The sequence below is a fragment of the Toxorhynchites rutilus genome, chromosome 3, assembly GCF_029784135.1.
Source record: "Toxorhynchites rutilus septentrionalis strain SRP chromosome 3, ASM2978413v1, whole genome shotgun sequence".
NCBI lineage: Eukaryota > Metazoa > Arthropoda > Insecta > Diptera > Culicidae > Toxorhynchites > Toxorhynchites rutilus.
In genome coordinates this window covers 51,426,615-51,444,579 of record NC_073746.1, presented here as the reverse complement: position 1 = coordinate 51,444,579, position 17,965 = coordinate 51,426,615, and the positions used below count along the sequence as shown (strand labels likewise).

The following is a 17,965-nucleotide window of genomic DNA, read 5'->3' as shown; positions in this document are numbered from 1 at the left end:
GTTTGTAGTTTTGTAGTATGGAGTAAATGAGCGTGATTCTTCAGAATCGTGAATCCCGAGGTGCTGGTACAAATACTACTACTGCTACTACTGTAACATCTACTATTACCACTACCATCATTACTACTACTACCTCTATAATGCGTTATCATTGCGTTGTATCACGTTGTGGCTATTACAACCTGCCGACCAAGTGCCGCTACTATTACCCACAATAATATAATCGACACCAAAGCGCTACCAAACTATCCAAAACGATGCCAAATGCTGTAAACCCTGAGCGTAGCATAACCCAATCCATTCGTAGTTAATCGAATATTCACGTAACAGGAAAAGGTCCGGGCCACGAGCAACACGCTGGAACCCGAATTTATAATTAATTTTGTTTGTTTTTCGACATTATTCCAGCGAGACCACCCTCATATACTCAGTATCCTTCGCAGTCTTTCCACAATCATATCTCCAGACCACGGGGACCACGATTTTAGAGGACCGATGAGCGCCGACTGGCAGCGGCCATTGCCATGGACGCGTGTTTCTGTATGTGTGTTTAAAAGTTAATCTAACGAATCAGGCAGTTCGGTTTTTGTTTGTTTATTTGTTTTACTATTTTAGTGGTAATAGGAAGTGTAAAAATTGTTGTGAGTGTATACACGTTCAGAGAGAATATTTTTAGAATGCGAAGAAGATATTACAGTTGCACCGATATAGTGCTAGACAGAAATAGAAACTTAGAAACCCTTTATTTAAGATGCCGAAAGATGTGTGTAAGCAATATATATTTAACAATATAAATTGATCGATCTGATTGCGATCTGTACATGATGGACAATCATTAGATTAACTGAGTCAAGATTTGATGTTTATTATTGTTCAACTAATTTAAAAACAATTAATGAAATCAAATATGTGAGTATTTCCGCGAAAGGATTGCTGAGGTTGTTGTATGCGATATCGGTTTCTTCAGGCGCATTGGAAGAGCCTGTTACTAGTGGCAAGCGGAGCTGGTATAATATTGACACGAAATATTTCTCTACAGCATGACTGACATAAATATCTGAAATGAGTGGTAGTTTATAGCCCTTCTGGTTGGCCCACCTGGGCTTAATTTGTAAATGATTTAAATTACAGAAAATTGGAAGCATTCCTATTTTCTTATATTTTTTTTGTCCATTTGTGTGCTTATCTATCCGTGCTGTCAATAACGAACAACTATTGTATCAGCAAGGCACATGATGTATATACCCCTGGGAACCCGGGGTACATGAACCACTCGCTCTAAATGATAATGCAGTGTTCGTTCTACGGACGATGTGGATCGAGGAAATATTGCAATTTAAGTTCCGCCCATTTTCAATTTATTGAGTACTAGCTGTACCCTTCCACGCATTGCTGCGGCACATTGTGGTTGCATGGTTGAGTTGAATTTTTCATTTTTTTATGTTGTAACAACAATCCTAGGCCGGTAGTTTAATTTAGTTTTGTTTTTAAATTGGTCTTCATACTAGATTCGCTTGAACTGGGAAATTTTGAAACATCTTTCAATCAAAACATCATGATCATTCAAGTCACACTCTCGCTCTAGCTAGCAGACTGCAGTATTTTTCAATGCTGATGTCACACACAATGGTTTTGCTCGATGCTAAGGAAGAATTGAAGAATGGAAGATATATATCGCAATTTTGTTCCATGGAAACACCGCATCGATTTTATGCCGTCGAGCGGACAGGACTTCTGTATTTTTGCATCACATCACCTTTACATCTTTACTGGGGTGTAAGTTTAATGTTTCGAAAATGGGAGCGTTACATTTGGGATGCAAGGTTTTGAGCGTTAATATTATTCACGAAGCAAGCATACTGCAAATCTTGCACATACGATCAGATGCAAAGCAGAAGAGAAATATTAAATAGAACGTACCGCGTCTGTTTCCTTACCGTTAATTGGATATTGTCTGGGTATGATTGAAACACACGTACGAATTGTTGATTTTAAGTAGAGACGAATGAACTCTCTGAGTTTAAAGTCTCTTTAATTCAATACCGTTACCGTTGATTTTAAGCGTTATCAAAAAGATAGCGGTTGTGGGGGATATATAATCGCCTGGGGCCACACTGCATCTAGCACGAGAATAATGTTCGCGGTGCATGAGTGCACTGAGTGCAGTGCGTGCTTTGGCAATCATGTGCATTTTTCGCGAGAATAATAATGAAGCATAAATCAACCATCTTCAGCTGTTTCCACAAAACCACCCATCAAACCTTTTCAGGGCCACCAAAACTTTCGATTGAAGAATTATTTTAAAAATTTCGATGTACCGTCGATGGGGGTAAAAATGGGTCAAAAAAGGTAGTTTTCGAACTTTTTGTTGAATTATTAACGCAAATTAGAGTAAAACACAATTCTGATTACGTAGAAATGTTCTCTAATGATGAACACTCGTAAGTGTTCAAGGAATTGTTGAATAATATTATTTTTTCACTGAACTACGATTAAATGAAAGTTTACCCCCTTAGGGGGGGTGACAATGGGTCTAACTAGTGAATTTTACTTTTATTAGGAATTGGGTTTAGAAATCAATTTCTCAATAATTTCAAGATAATTTAACGACATGTAAGTTTCTTGAATGATTATTTGAGTTACGAAAATAGTGTCAATCCACCTAGAAATGCGATGGAAATGTTTATATACAGCCATTCCATGTCAAACCGAAATAGTGGTTCTCAGATTTTCGTGAAAAGTGGTAGTTTTGTTCTTTATCGCAAAACATTAGATCTGTATTTTTTATCATTAGGGTGATCATTTCCATTTTAAGGTTGCCCAAAAAAATTTTTTTTTCCGATTTTTTCCAAAAATAACTTTTTTTCAAATTCATAACATAATTCATAAAATACAGGGCCGATTCAGATGATCGATATACCAATTTGAAGCAACATGAAATGCCACATATGCATTAGAATTGGATTTTAGTCGCATACATGTTGCCCAGTCGCATGTAATGTAAAAAAACTCCAGCTTTCAAGAAAAAATAAAAAACATTTGGCCTTAGTTCCGAAACCATGTAAGCTATGAAAAACAATTACAATCAATAATTACGAAAACAAAATACGGGTTTGTCTCAAGTGTAATGTTTTTCAAACAAAACTAGCTTATTGGCTTTAATTCGATATCTCGATCATCTAAATCGGTCTAGTAGTTCAAAAGTTATGAATTATTGAAAAATGTCATTTTTGGAAAAAAAGGGGAAAAGTTGATTTTTCGAACTAAATACTGAATACTAAAATGGAAATGGCCACCCTGATGAAAAAATGAAATAAAAATACGAGTCTAACATTTTACGATGAGGAATAAAACTACCAATTTTCATGAAAATCTGACAATCACTATATCGGTTTGGCATGTAATTCAATTTGGTGCTTGACCCATTCTCACCCCCACTCAGTGTACATAAGCGATTATTTCGAAAATATTGAAATTCGAATGGAAAATAAATTGATGTTCAAAATCAGTAATGACTCATCTGGCAAGACTTTAAAGAATAATTGTATCCAATAATAACAATTTTAGTAGTTTTGTATAATGCTGGGCATGAGATTTTTTATGAGGTGTTATTTGATGTTATTTGAATTTGATGAATTATTAAATAATAACTATTTATACTACAGTGAAGTATTATGCATTGAAAGTTGTGGAAATGTGTCTCCTATTAAACGGCCCACAGCTTTCAAAAATATTCGCAATATTTGTCAAGATATTACTAATAGTAACTTGCTTCATTTTTGACCCAATTTCACCCCCATAACCCATTTTCACCCCCATCGGCGGTATTCCAAAGTAATATCCCAAATAATAGAAAGCGGATTGATGTTTATATTTTTTTCGCTAGGAGAGAGCTTGTGTGAATTTCGAAATATGTTCGGATTTATTGGTGATGATGATCATGATATTTTGAATTGTAAAGGCTTTGAAATTTGTCAGCTCATTCGCCTCTAACGTTGAATAGGCCAATTTGGAGAACTCAACTAAACACTCGTCTTTGTGGAGGGTCATTGGAAAGCCTCGTTGCCGTCGCCTGGATGACTCATAAATCATTGTTGATAATTGATTTTTCGTGAATTACAGCATTGTTTCCAGCTTAAAAGTGGCGTCAAATTGCAGTGCTTTTCAAGCCAGATTTGAGGAAGTGAGGATGATATTTTTCAGTGCTAGTAGCTGTGTTATTCAAATACTAAGAAACTGCTTGAATATTCAATAAATTCAGTGTATCAATATTGCTCCAGACAGCGAGCAATCTACAGTACAAGTTAATGCTGAGAGTATGTGAGCAGTACTATCTGCTTAAATTGGCTTTTTATTGCTTCGCGACCCTCACTCAGTGAGATGACCCATTCCAGCGTGACGTGACAATGGTTTGACTCACTAAAAACAGGTTTTTTCTCGTTTTCATGTATAAATCACACGATTTCCAAATGATCAACAATTTTAAAGTGAAATTGAGAAAATTTTGTACAAGAATCTTCAGTTGGAGAATATTTTGCAGTTGAATTCGCTTGTGACGCGACAACGCGCTCTGTGCGAATAAACAGTCTCCACGAAGCGTTGTCACGTCACACAATTAATAAGTTGTATTATATAAGAATTCCACCGTATTGTAGCAAGCGATATACTATTTTTTATGTTTTTTATTACTCTGAATACTTCTTACTTTCCTCTGAGATTTCCCCTTCCCCTTCCAAAAGTCCATCCTATAGGGGAAGGTGGTCCTAACGCAACCGGTGGTCCTGAATCTACCATCCTTTGTATCTCAGGAACGGTCTTGCTACTGAATATTCAATAGTGTCAAATGAAAGGTGTCATAACGCTGACAATTTGATAATATGGTGACTTTTTTCTGGCTCTCTTCATTCTAGCGTTTTAGCGCCATTTTACGTTTTACATTACATTTCAATTACATTTCAAAAACAGAGAAGAATTATTTTCGACCTGTGTGCAAAATGAGTTCTATGTTCTTTTAGCTTTGCAAATTTAATTGTTTATGGTATCTTGATCAAAATAAGCTGTATAAATTGAATCTAACTGTTACCTGTAATACACGGTATGTCTTTATTTGGGAAAATTGTAGTGTTCCTAAACCGACTATGTGCATTTGTATGTGCACTTTCTTTGTATAACTCCACACACCTTGCTCTAAGGCTAAGTTCTTTCCACTCAAACATTATCTCCATTACCTCACTTAAATCCTATCTCTCACTATCAAACATTTTTTTTTTGTATTTCTCCTCGCGCACCCATGGATATATGCCAACATTACCATTCACGATCGTATTGTGGGATTTCATGCCATTACCGGTTTTTATATCCGTTTTTAACGAACCGGAAGTCACCATCCTCCATTCTAAAATGGCATCGGTTTTTAGAGGCGAATGAACTGCAAAGTTTAAAGCCTCTTAAAAACAAAGAAAGAAGAAGAATGGCATCGGAATACGATATTCGATTTCCGCTGGTAAGCCCATATCGTATGGGGTTTCCATATTTTTTTAGCATTCAATTCCTCCATCAGCAAACCGGAAGTTGAAATAAGATTATATCTTATATTATGGAATCTACGTTTATATATTGTTGATAAAACATAGGAGAAAGATCATTGGTATGTTCCGAAACGGAACTGTAATTAATTAAATTAATCATTAATGTTCAACAATCCAATTCAAGTGTTGCCGCGTCACAAAAGTGTTTGACTGACAACAAGCTAATCTAACTATAGAATATTCTTCAACTGATGATTCTTTTTGGAAATTTTCTTAATTTTACTATGACATCGTTAAATTTTGTGTGCTTTATTCATGAAAACGCGAAAAAAAAGTGTTTGTAGTGAGTCAAAATGTTGTTACGTCACACTGGAATGGATCGTATACTTTCGTGACATGACAACAACTTCTGGAGACAGTTGATGCTCCTCTATTTGTGGATCGATCTCAACCAAATTTTGTGGGGTGTTGACCTTCATTGTTTGCTCAGAGAATCCCAAGTATAAAAATGTTCGAACCTACATCTGATAAAGTAAAAAAATGCTCTATTTTTGTGACATGACAACGCTTCAAAATACCTGTTTTTCAAATGCTTGTTTCTCATAAATTACAAAACGAAACGTAGGTCTACCCACGGCTCTTCAAACAAGCTTTTAATCTCTATATTCCATGGTATATAGACGTTGAAGTTTGGTTAAGCGTGTGCAGAGATATCTCAAGAAACATAAAAATAGTGAAAACCTGAAATATGTTTAATATAATTATGTAGTTTTTTAAACTCACCTCTCTCAAATTTGTTACAAAAAATTTATGATATAACTAGTGCTTATTCAAATAACGTTTTCAATTTTCTCCTAAAACTAGATTTGAAATTTGGTTCTCTGGTGTATAACCTCATGGAATGGGTCAAATGCTACCAAACGTAAAGGTAATGGTAAAGAATTAGGTTTAAAATTTCCATTCTTTTTATTTCTTTGCGGTCCGCGACACCGTGATTAACATGTTTTGGTGCTCTATGAAAAAAGACTAAGAATCGCTGCTGTAAAGCCTTAAGTTAGTATTGTTCTACTGAGGTGGAATACAACCAAATGGCTCTCCACTGAAAATACAGAGTTTCTCCACTTTTCGGTGTTCAATTTATGATATCCCTTGCAACGCATCAATTGCTATACAAATTTGCCTAATTTGATTCTGCAATGGATGGATGCTGCATGCTATGCACTACTACAAAGTTTCAGCTTCTTGAATATTATTTCAAATCGTCTAGAAACTGCAAATTATTTTTTTTATCGTTTACTTCCGATAATTTTCCGAACTTCTCGGATATGAATAAATGTTTGAACTAAGCTTGGATGTAAAAAAAATACGAGATTAGCGCCTGACATCCACACAGTTTTTGATTATTGGACAGAATAGTTATACATATCAATATGTTTAATTTAATTTAATGAATGGCTGCATGCTGCAGGCTTTTTCTACAAATACATTTAAAAAAATCAGAATGCTGCAAGGCAGATACAATCATAATCGGCCAGAAAAGCATCAATCAAATTCACACAACACCCCAAGCGGCTAACAGTGTCATTATCACAGACGACCCGTAGAGGGCGACAAATTTAATTCAATTAAGGCTATCTGTGGATGGAAAGAACACGAGAGACAATACATTAAAAAAACTTGTGTGTAATTGCTTGTCGATTCTTCTCCAAGCGACTACCAAGAGACGCATGGAAGCTCACAAGAAGGCCCATTAGCCTTGCGTTTCTTTCTGCTGCCGTTAGTTCATTGGCAATCTTTGCACCGTGATGATCGATTAAGCCCTTCTCCTCGTCCCACTAGTAACAGTGCACGATAACCATCAGCCAGCAGAAACCAGTGTATAATACGGCATAGTTCTTGGCGTGTATATGTTGTAATGTAACGTAATAGGATAACAAGTGAAATCTAGTTATTTTTCGGCTGAAGCTACTTTTCGGAAGATGCGATACGTATCGGCAAGAAAGTGATCGGATAATCAAAATAAGAAAGAACATTTTTAAAAGTGTAGTTAGCAAAACATAGAACTAAACAAAATCATATCGGCAATGGGGAACTCTACTGTCGACATCTACCTGCCTTTTATACTTCTAATTCTAAATCTATTGAAACTGGTTTTAACACATCAAACAGTGGACACATCTATTGAGTTTCTTGATGATGAAGATAGCTTGTGCAATGACGTAGATATTCGTCATCATCTACGTGAGCTACACATGATCGAAAATTGCACCGTGATTACAGGCTACCTGCAGTTTGTGATGATTGAGCGAACCTCACAGCAGGAATTTGACAAATATCAGTTTCCCAATCTGAGGTAAACATGAAAAACCTTCCACAAGAATATCATAGACTCTATAGTTAATATCTGTAACAGAAGGAACGCATGATTTCGTTAGGATAATGAGATGAGCTTTTTTGGATGAAGAAAAAAAAACTAAAACAGACCTTGAGAATGCAGAAATTCCATAACTTTGTAGCGGCTAAGTAAGGTATAGGAGATATACATAAACCCGGATATCTTCACAGTGACCTCGAAACCACATTCTCTCTTTTGTATGAAAGATTTTCCGTTGAATCATATTAATCATAAGTATAAATGTGATACTTGATACCGCAGACGTGTACCAACCTACTAATTTTAGACCACTACTTAACGTTTTTCTTTTATTTTTCAAAAGATAAACCGAATCTAAAGCGCATTGGACGATTCATATGAGCAAAATAAGGTTAATGATGTGTGAACTATTTAAAAAATTGAGCTTTTCTATTCTCACCCTGTGTCTATAAAATAACTATTCCTAAGTTAGAGTATAACCGTGTATAAAATCATGACAGAATGAAGACTCCATTTACACTAGGAATAGGTATCATTCAGTTGCAGAGAAAGAGAATATATTGATTAACAATTTCAGTGTGTTAACAAGAATTATTGCCGTGAGAAATCTCCGTTCATTTTACCTATTGTCGACTCGCAGGGAAGTTACTGGGTTTGTACTTTTCTATGACGTGAGCAACCTCGTTTCGCTACGAAATATGTTCCCGAATCTGATGGTAATACGAGGCCAAACATTGATTGACAAATATGCGTTGATATTCTATGCGGTGCCCCAGCTGCAAGAGGTTGGTACTATATCGATGCTGATCGAAATATATTCGTTTTGATTATTTTCTTCACAGATAGGCCTGAAAGGATTGATCGCTATACAGAACGGTTTCGTCAACGTCCAAAAATGCTCGCTGCTTTGCTACACGGACACGGTATATAGCAGGAATATTTATTCAATTAATTCAAAGTAAAAATGTAAAACAACTTTTTATCTTCAAATCATTAGATAGATTGGGCTAGCATAACGTACATGTCGAACGGTACTGGCGATAAAAATTACTTCGAACCACCAGAGACGACATGCAACAAAGTCGAGGTGTGCCGAGGATGCCCTAGGCAATTTTGTTGGGGTAGTAAAAGCTGCCAGAAGTTCGACACCGGCTTAGACTTCACAGGTATCCCGTGAGGAAAACTGGTCAATCATATCTCGCATCCGAATGCAATAGCACATTGCAGCATGTATTTCGCACTGCACACTGCAAGGTTGCACAAAATATATTATACATAAAGATAACAGGAGTAACTATTGTTTATTGTTCTGCAGAAACTAAAAAATGCGATGCACAGTGTATCGGGAGTTGCTACAACAGGACCGCTACGGGGTGTCGCGTTTGTCGTGGTCCCAAAGATGGAAACCGTTGCGTTGAGAAATGTCCCGTAGGAAAGTGAGTTGTTTTGTGAATTATCGAATAAGCACAAATTTTTTTAATTTTGATATACTCCGAATGTGACAATATGTCTCAAATTTTCTCATCATATCGCAATGATCCCTTATTCCAATCAGGGCCCAATTCCGTTTTTTGACATAAAATACTGTATTTTACAATTTTGCTAATTTTTCGAATAACTACGGTTTTGCAAGAATATTCAAAAATAATCCTCAATATTTTTTTCCTCAATAATTATTTTGTCTAAAACAACGAGTGAAGGATGTAACGAAAAAAATAGGCAGATTTTTCCGATTCGACTCGTCACTCACATTCTCTCACAATGCAACAAGTAATATTCTCGCATGCAATTCGGGCGTCAACTTACATGGTGTGCATTCTTTCAAGTTAAGTTAGCGCGAGAATGGTTTCACTATAGGCAGACACCATTTGTTAAAATTGCGAGTTAATTTGGAAATATTGCTGTGCCGATTGCTCGCGTCGCTCAGTGGAAGCATTCTATGCAATGAAGTATGCGTATGTTGAGTAGAATAAGGAACTTTGGTATGGAGTAATTCCAAATGAATGCGACAAATGACAAAACATAAGTATTTTTGATTCGAATGAAAGTTTGTATTCCGTTTGGGTTTGAGAAAATATGAGTTTTCCATAGCATTGGGGAATTTTTTGACTCAAGTGTAACTTTTGAAAAGGGCGTATTGATTTTAATAATTTTTAATACTTTTTTTTCTTTTTACAAAAAAAAATTCAATAGATATATAGATATTGCTAATCTAAAATACATATTTTTTTGTTTTTTTAAATTTTTCCATATAAAATAGAAGTCATGTAAAAAATTTAATAAATTAGTCCAAGATGGTAAAACTATTTTTGACGAACTTTGTGGAACATCGAATTTTTATGAATTTTCGAAACTTCGAATTTTTGTATGCTAACAATCATTTTTAGCCACAAATTATGAAACCTTATGTGATTTAAAATAAAAAGCGCTTCATCAATCTCCTTCCAAATGCAGCCATTCTCGAGATAAAGGGTGTGTCACATCAAATTGCATCACGGAAAAAACGCTGTAGAAATTTAATTTTTAGGAATTATATCTTCAGTTTTCGCTTATAATCAGATAAGAGTGTATATATCACGTTGGCTTTGCTTCATTGTCAATTTTTCGTAAATTTGGAAAAATGTCGTCGAACGAAAAAGAGCGTCGTGAATTAATCCTGCGCACTCATTTCGAGAATCCGGAGTTGTCACATCGGGACATCGGTAAGATGCTGGGAATCGTCCAATCCACGGTCAGCAGAGTACTAAAACGATACTTCGAGAACCTAACCATCGACCGGAAGGTGGAGAACGGAAAAAATGGATGCTCCGTCAGTGAAAAAGATCACAAGCGCGTAGTTAAGCAGTTTAGACGTGATCCGAGAAGTTCGGTCCGGGATGTCGCAAATAAGCTGAATTTGTCAAGTTCATTCGTCCAGCGGACCAAGCAGCGGGAGGGCCTGCGTACATACAAGGTTCAGAAGGCTCCTAACCGCGACGAGAGGCAAAACATGGTGGGGAAGACGCGAGCCCGGAAGCTGTACACCGAAATGCTGACGAAGCCGCATTGCCTGGTAATGGACGACGAAACCTACGTCAAAGCGGACTTTCGTCAGCTGCCGGGCCTGTTGTTCTTCTCCGCAAAGGACAAATTCAGCGTTCCGGAGGAGATTCGCAAGCAGAAACTATCCAAGTTTGCCAAAAAGTACATGGTGTGGCAAGCGATCTGCTCTTGCGGAAAGCGGAGCGCCCCCTTCGTGATGACCGGCACGGTAAACGGGCAGGTTTACCTTAAGGAGTGCCTACAGAAGTGCTTACTACCACTATTGAAGCAGCACGAGGGCCCGACCATCTTCTGGCCGGATCTCGCTTCGTGCCACTATTCAAAGGACGTGTTGGAGTGGTACGAAGCCAAACGGGGTCACCTTCGTGCCAAAGGAAATGAACCCGCCCAACGCGCCGGAGCTTCGCCCAATAGAGAAATATTGGGCGATTATGAAGCAGGCCCTCCGGAAGAACCCGAAAGTTGTCAAATCGGAGGCGGACTTCAAGAGAAAATGGATTTCTGTTAAAAAAAAAAACTACAACCTGACGTTGTACAGAACCTTATGGACGGGGTAAAGAGGAAGGTGCGAGCATACGGGCTTGGGCTCGAAGTATGAATAAAAAGAAAATGCCAAAAGTTGTTTAATAGTTTTTATTTTACTGTCTAAAATTTTCAGTAGGATCGGTCTACTGGGCGAATTTCTACAGCGTTTTTTCCGTGATGCAATTTGATGTGACACACCCTTTATTTGGAAAAACATTTCTAATTTATTGTCTTGAACACCAAACCTACCGATGTTTCGTGTATTCCTATTCCTACCACAGCGGGTCGAGTGACCCTTTATAAATAGTTAGTGAATAAATGACTCGATTTATATAGTTTTGTTGAGAAACGTGACATACCATATTTCTCCTGTAAATTTCGAGATTTTCGGATAACAATTACAGTAAAACCTGTTTTTGTGCGGTTTTTTTGTGCGGTTTTCTGTTCTTGTGCGGTTTTTTTGTGCGATTTTTTTTGTACGGTATATGAAAAGAAACATATTTGACGAAGTTATCGCCCATTTAGTTTTTATTCGATGGTTTATATGCATTTCAATGCGAAAAAAGTATATTTGCGTCTCAATTATCCACTTCTGAAATCATCCCCTTCCTCCCATCAAATACTCTATGTTTTTCTAAGTGTTTGCATGACATGATTTCTAACAGCAACACGTTTCGACATGCAACTAAAAGCACTTTTTTTATGCGGTCCCTATCTACCGCACAAAAATTTTTGTTTTCAAAATATGTACCGAACACGATTTTTTAAAGCTACTGGTGAAGTTTTGCACGATTTTTTTATGCGATTTTCTTTATGCGGTCCCTATCCCGCGCACAAAAAAAGGTTTGCAATACAATTAATTCTGATCATATACTATTCATTCACAAATACAACCAAACATACAAAGCAATAGCAAAAAATTTGTAATACAATGGTTTTGTATCACAACCACACATACAAATCTTTCTGATATCATATAAATGTCTGCAAGGGTCAAATGACCCGTTGCGGTAGTTAGCGCAGATTACATATATTTCTCAGTAAAAAAATAACAAGAGAGAAGTAAATACTGAAAGATACATTCGATGTATGCTTTAGGAAAAGTAGTGTAGACGAATGATGTTGTGACAACGTAATTTGCAAGAAAATTTTCACTAAATGTTTAAAATGGGTCATTTGACCCCTCTAGGTTTAGTGTTAAATTAGATTTTTTTTAAATTTATATATGAATTTATTTTTTTTTCATATAAAATAGAAGTCATGTAGGAAATTGAAAAAAATGATTCCAAGATGGTAAAACTATTTTTGACAACGAATTTTTATGATTTTTCTAAACTTGGAATTTTTGTATGTAAACAACCATTTTCAGCCACAAATTATGAATTCTGATCTGATTTAAAACAAAAAAGCTTCATCAATCTCCTTCTAAATGCAGCCATTCTCGAGATATTTAAAACAATATTTCTAATTTATTGTCTTTTCTATAGTAAATAGGCTCTTTTAATATGTTTGTCGTGTTATACCGCCATGTTCATGAAATTTTATGAATTGGCTTATAATTTGCAACAACTTTTCCAAATACATCATTATGGTAAAAATATATGTTTAGGAGTTACGTTGAAAAACATTTGAAGACATGTGGGTTAATACAAAACGTAGCGATGTTTCCTCCAACCCAAACGGAATACAAACTTCCGTTCGAATCAAAAATACATGTTTTTCAAATCTGCATTTTTAGTTCGATTTCATTTCGAATTGCACTACGGAATGTGTTTGTTGTTTCTCTTCTCTGAATTGAAAGTCGTCGATTCCGCACATGAACAATAGTTTTTACTAGATTTTCCCTGGTACTTCACTGAATGTTCTGTAATTTACGTAAGATTTTTCTGATCTCTAGCTTTGCGCAAATGGCTTAATACTTTTTAATGGTCCATCTTTGGCTACTGGGCGATGCTAAGACTAATAATCAGCCTTATTCTGTATTTCGACGGATTTCCATTTTGTTCGAAACCGTTGTTTCGTTCGAGTTATAATTTCGCATTCCCTATTTCGAACGTTTTGTCTATTCAATGTTCGAAGAGAAACAGATCGAACGGAATGCAAAAACAACTCGAACGAAATACAGAATGGAATTTTATCAAGTCGTTCGAATATTTCGAATCGATCGAAATACAGAATAGGAGTGAATATGCCAGTCGGCTTCGACTATTTCTGTGATTTTATCGACATGTTCGACGACGGGTCTGTTGCTAACTAACAACTATGAGAATTGTAATTCAATTACATTAACATACCCACAACAAAAAAATAAAAGGAACAAAGTGCGAAGTCGAAAATTTCAAGTGATTTTTGAAACGCTGTAACTTCACGAAAAATCAACGCATCATCATTCTAAAGCTTCAACTTCAAAGTTAAATTTTTTTAAATGTTATGCGAACAAATTTTTATCTTGGTGTGTGTAGTAGCGTGGACAATAATATCGAGAAGAAATAAAAATCGATTTTATTGTGTTTGTTCAAAGATTTTGTGGACTAGCACAATTTTTTGCCGCCTAAATCAGAAGCAAATCCAACTAATCTCATCAACCAGCCTTCATTTGATCCCAATAACGTTCGATCAAAGTTTGGGGTAAATTAGAGGAGTGCATAGTGCATTCAAAAAGCTCCGGGACTATTTTTTAAAACAAAGAAAAAGCGAGATTCTCAAAAAATTAGATATTAGTTTTCTACATATATGCCTTCTCTTTCCACACAATTTTTTGAACGTTCGTAGAGGAGTCGGAAGGCGCGTTTAAACTGCTCAGCCGGTATGGAGTTCATAATACGTATCACATTTCGTTGAATGTCTGGAACATCAGGTCGCACGCGTCGTATCTGTGTCAATAATTGTTCCAGGACACTTTTGTAGAAAACCGCATTCACGGTTTGTCCTGGAAGCACAAAATTTAATGGCGGCTCTCTGCTCCATAATTAAAATTGTGATGCGACAAAAAAAATCACTTCGTTACTATTATCAGCCAAAACTAGCTACTGAATCGAGATAGCGGTTTGCGGTAGAAACGGTAGCTGGCCAGAAGTTGGCGAAAAGTAGTTCGTACGTTGGAGCAGAGATAGCGCCACTTCCCGATTTTAGCGCGCGATAGTCCCGGAACTTTTTAAATGCACTGTTTATTACATTCTATGCGTACCTTCAGGATAAACGACTATCGTTTTCTTGCGTCTGTGGGTATGAGGATTGCAAGGCGTGATGATAGTTACACATACGCATTCTCATGTATTCACACTCTCCTTACCACAAACTTGTAAAAATATAAGCTACGAATCGTTCGTTCTGAGGTACGCGTAGAATTTTATGCTCCTGGTACAGTTTGCGATGAAGTGCTCCTCTAATTTTGTCTAAACTTTGATCGGTCGGTTAAAAAAATGGCTAAATGTATCAATAAGAAACGTTCACAGGGGTGTTGGGGATACACTAGGCAAAAAATATTTTGCCTAGTGTATCCCCGTTGTTGGAAATTATAAGCAAATTCATAAAATTTCATGAACATGACGGTATAACACGACAAACATATTAAAAGGGATTATTTACTATAAAAAAGACAATAAATTTGAAATTTTTTTTTTAAATATTTCGAGAATGGTTACATTTAGAAGGAGATTGATAATAACCTTTTTTGTTTTAAATCACATCAGGATTCATAATTTGTGGCTAAAAATGATTGTTAACATACAAAAATTCGAAGTTTAAAAAATTCCTAAAAATTCGATGTTCCACAAAGCTCGTCAAAAATAGTTATACCATCTTGGGCCCATTTTTTAAATTTTCTGCATGACTTCTATTTTGTATGAAAAAATAAAAAAAAAATAAAAAATATGTGTTTTGGATATTGCAAATTGAATTTTTATTTTGTAAAAAAAAGAGTACTAATTTTTTTTCTTAGTGTACATTTTTTTCATATTCAACCATCAATACTCTATAACTCTTTCTAAGACACTGTTTCGGTACGACTCATAGTTTTTGAGATATAAATTATCAAAGATTTCTCTTACTCAAATCGATACGCCCTTTTCAAAAGTTACGCTTGAGTCAAAAAAATCCCATTTGCTGTGGAAAACTCATATTTTCTCTAACCCAAACGGAATACACACTTTCATTCGAATCAAAAATATTCTTGTTTTGTCATTTGTCGATTTCATTTGGAATTACTCCATAGATACAGATGTAACAAAAAACATTTTTTTCAGAGTGCTCTATCACGAAACTCAACGCTGCATCAGCAAATCGAAGTGCATCGAACGAGGTAAACTAATCTCCGATGGCGACTGTCGCTCGGAATGTTCTGATGGTTATACCGCTACTGTCGTTACCAACATGGGCGTGAAAATATTGAACCACACGTGCTATCGCTGTCCGGACAAGTGCCATAAGGTGTGCAACGGAATGTTGGTTACGTCGCTGGCTGATGCCGAGCGACTGCAAGGCTGCACAATTATCAACGGAACGTTGCAAATAAGGATGGTTGAAGATCATCCATTTCTGGTAGAAGAGCTGACAAGTCTGCTCGGAAGTATAGAAGAAATTATGGGTTATTTGAGTGTCTATCGATCGAGCTCATTACCTTCGCTGGAGTTCCTGGAAAATCTTGCGGTAATACACGGATTGTTGGAGCTCGGTTATGGAAACTTTTCATTGATGGTTTATGAAAATCCGTATCTACAAAAGCTTTGGAACTACGATCATAGGATGTCGCTTACATTATCATCTGGAAGTATGCACTTCGTTTACAATCCAATGCTCTGTATGTCGGAAATAGATGCACTGCAGGAAATAACAATATACAATAACACACATGACTTGATAAGTGTCGATTCCAATGGTTTCTTACAATCATGCAATGTGGTCAGTATTTCTGTGAAATCTGTTGTAATGTCCAGTTCGAATGTGACAATTTACTGGACAGAATACAACACTACGCTTTCTCAGCAATTATTGGGTTTTATCGTGTACTATACTCCATCTGACAAAGAACGATCTCCTTACGATCGGCGAGATGTTTGCTCCAAATACGGCTGGTATTCGAAGTTGATACAATCAGAGGAAATCAAAGTGGCGAAGAACTTTCTGTCTTATAACATAACGGGTCTTAAACCTAAGACGAGGTATGCGTATTATATTAAGACGTACGTAGTGGACAACAATCGCAATGCGTCTGAGAGGAAAATTGGCCAATCTGCAGTTCATTACTTCACCACTAAGATCACAAAACCAACACCCCCTTTGCGAGTGTACACTGTACGCAAAACTGATAACTCAATAACCTTTTCGTGGATAATCCACAGAGGGGAGAAAAATCTTGTTCGTCAATTTCGCATAGACGTTTTCATTCAACCGGACGATCAAGATTTTCTAGATCAACGCAATTATTGCCTTGCTCCGATGGTAGAAGAATCAGAACTGAAACACACCGAAACATGTCCCCCGGATGTCTGTTGCTCGGATGCTTTGAGCGATGAATTTGATATTCCGGACATCGACAATGATTTTTTCTCTCGACGAAAACGGTCACTGACTACTGGTACCGAGAACTACACCACCAAGAATTCAGTCTCGGATAAGTTTCGGCAGAAAATGTACAGCTTCTTAACCGTAGATTCATTGCCTCATTCGATCGTGAGAGGCCGTCAAAAACGCGACGTTCTTGACCTGAGGAATCATATCTATTTCCACAAATTCGATGCTGAGAACAAGGATTTTACTGTCTCCAAACTGCTCCCATACACATATTACACATTTCAATTATTTGCTTGTAGCGGAAGGGAGTTCTCGAGCTGTAGTCCGTATAGCATCTATTCTGATCGAACCGATCGGACAGTCAATTCTGCTAATATAACTATTACGGTCATCAAACCAACGAATAACTCGAATCAGCTAGACTTGAATACCATTACTGTAATCTTCGAGGAACCAAAACCTGTCAACGGTCCTATTGTCGCATACAATGTGGAGGCAAAGTCGCTCAACATGGCAAACTCAACCTATATCCGAAATTGTATTACCAGGATGCAGCATGAGCGAGCCAAATACAGATACATATTTCACAATTTATCGCCGGGAAATTACACGATCAGGGCGCAGGTGATATCACTAGGAGGACCTGGTCCTTTTAGCGATTGGTATTTTGCACAGGTGTTGCCAGTCAAGCGGGTCCTTATCGAGGATCACTCATTGCGTAATGGTTTCACAACGTTTGCTGTGCTGTTTGGATTGACAATCTCATTGGTAGCGGCGTACTTTTGGTACGAAAGCAGGTCGAAGGAGCATCGCGAAGATCTGATTCCATTAGTGGAACATGATTTCAATGAGCCCGTTGTTGAAGATGGGTTTGTTGATTGTGCGCTTCGATGAAACTGTGTGTTTGTGAAGAAAATATATTCATTCGCAATGTACTGTAGAATAAAGCTTAACGTGTGTTTATTTTATTCACATGTGTCTCTTC

At 36.8% G+C, this 17,965-nt stretch overlaps 2 protein-coding genes across 4 annotated transcripts in view; both read left to right on the top strand.

The window, feature by feature from the left end:
• The window catches only part of LOC129780329 (rap guanine nucleotide exchange factor 2), a 41,854-nt gene extending 41,016 nt beyond the window's left edge, over positions 1-838 (top strand). For 2 of the 3 annotated variants that reach the window (XM_055788467.1, XM_055788464.1), the window contains one exon: positions 409-838. In XM_055788467.1, the coding sequence (XP_055644442.1) occupies positions 409-488 (80 nt within the window). In that variant the 3' untranslated portion in view covers positions 489-838. Of the gene's footprint in view, positions 1-8; positions 337-408 lie in introns of all 3 variants that reach the window. The other variant, XR_008743888.1, reaches the window with a different exon arrangement.
• Positions 839-7,612: 6,774 nt separating this feature from the next.
• Positions 7,613-17,933, top strand: LOC129773106 (insulin-like receptor). Its single transcript, XM_055776660.1, has 7 exons — positions 7,613-7,881; positions 8,543-8,687; positions 8,745-8,825; positions 8,900-9,068; positions 9,130-9,156; positions 9,218-9,338; positions 15,714-17,933. The coding sequence occupies exons 1-7, from the start codon at positions 7,613-7,615 to the stop codon at positions 17,872-17,874; spliced, it is 2,973 nt and encodes a 990-aa protein (XP_055632635.1). The 3' UTR covers positions 17,875-17,933.
• Positions 17,934-17,965: the final 32 nt, after the last annotated feature.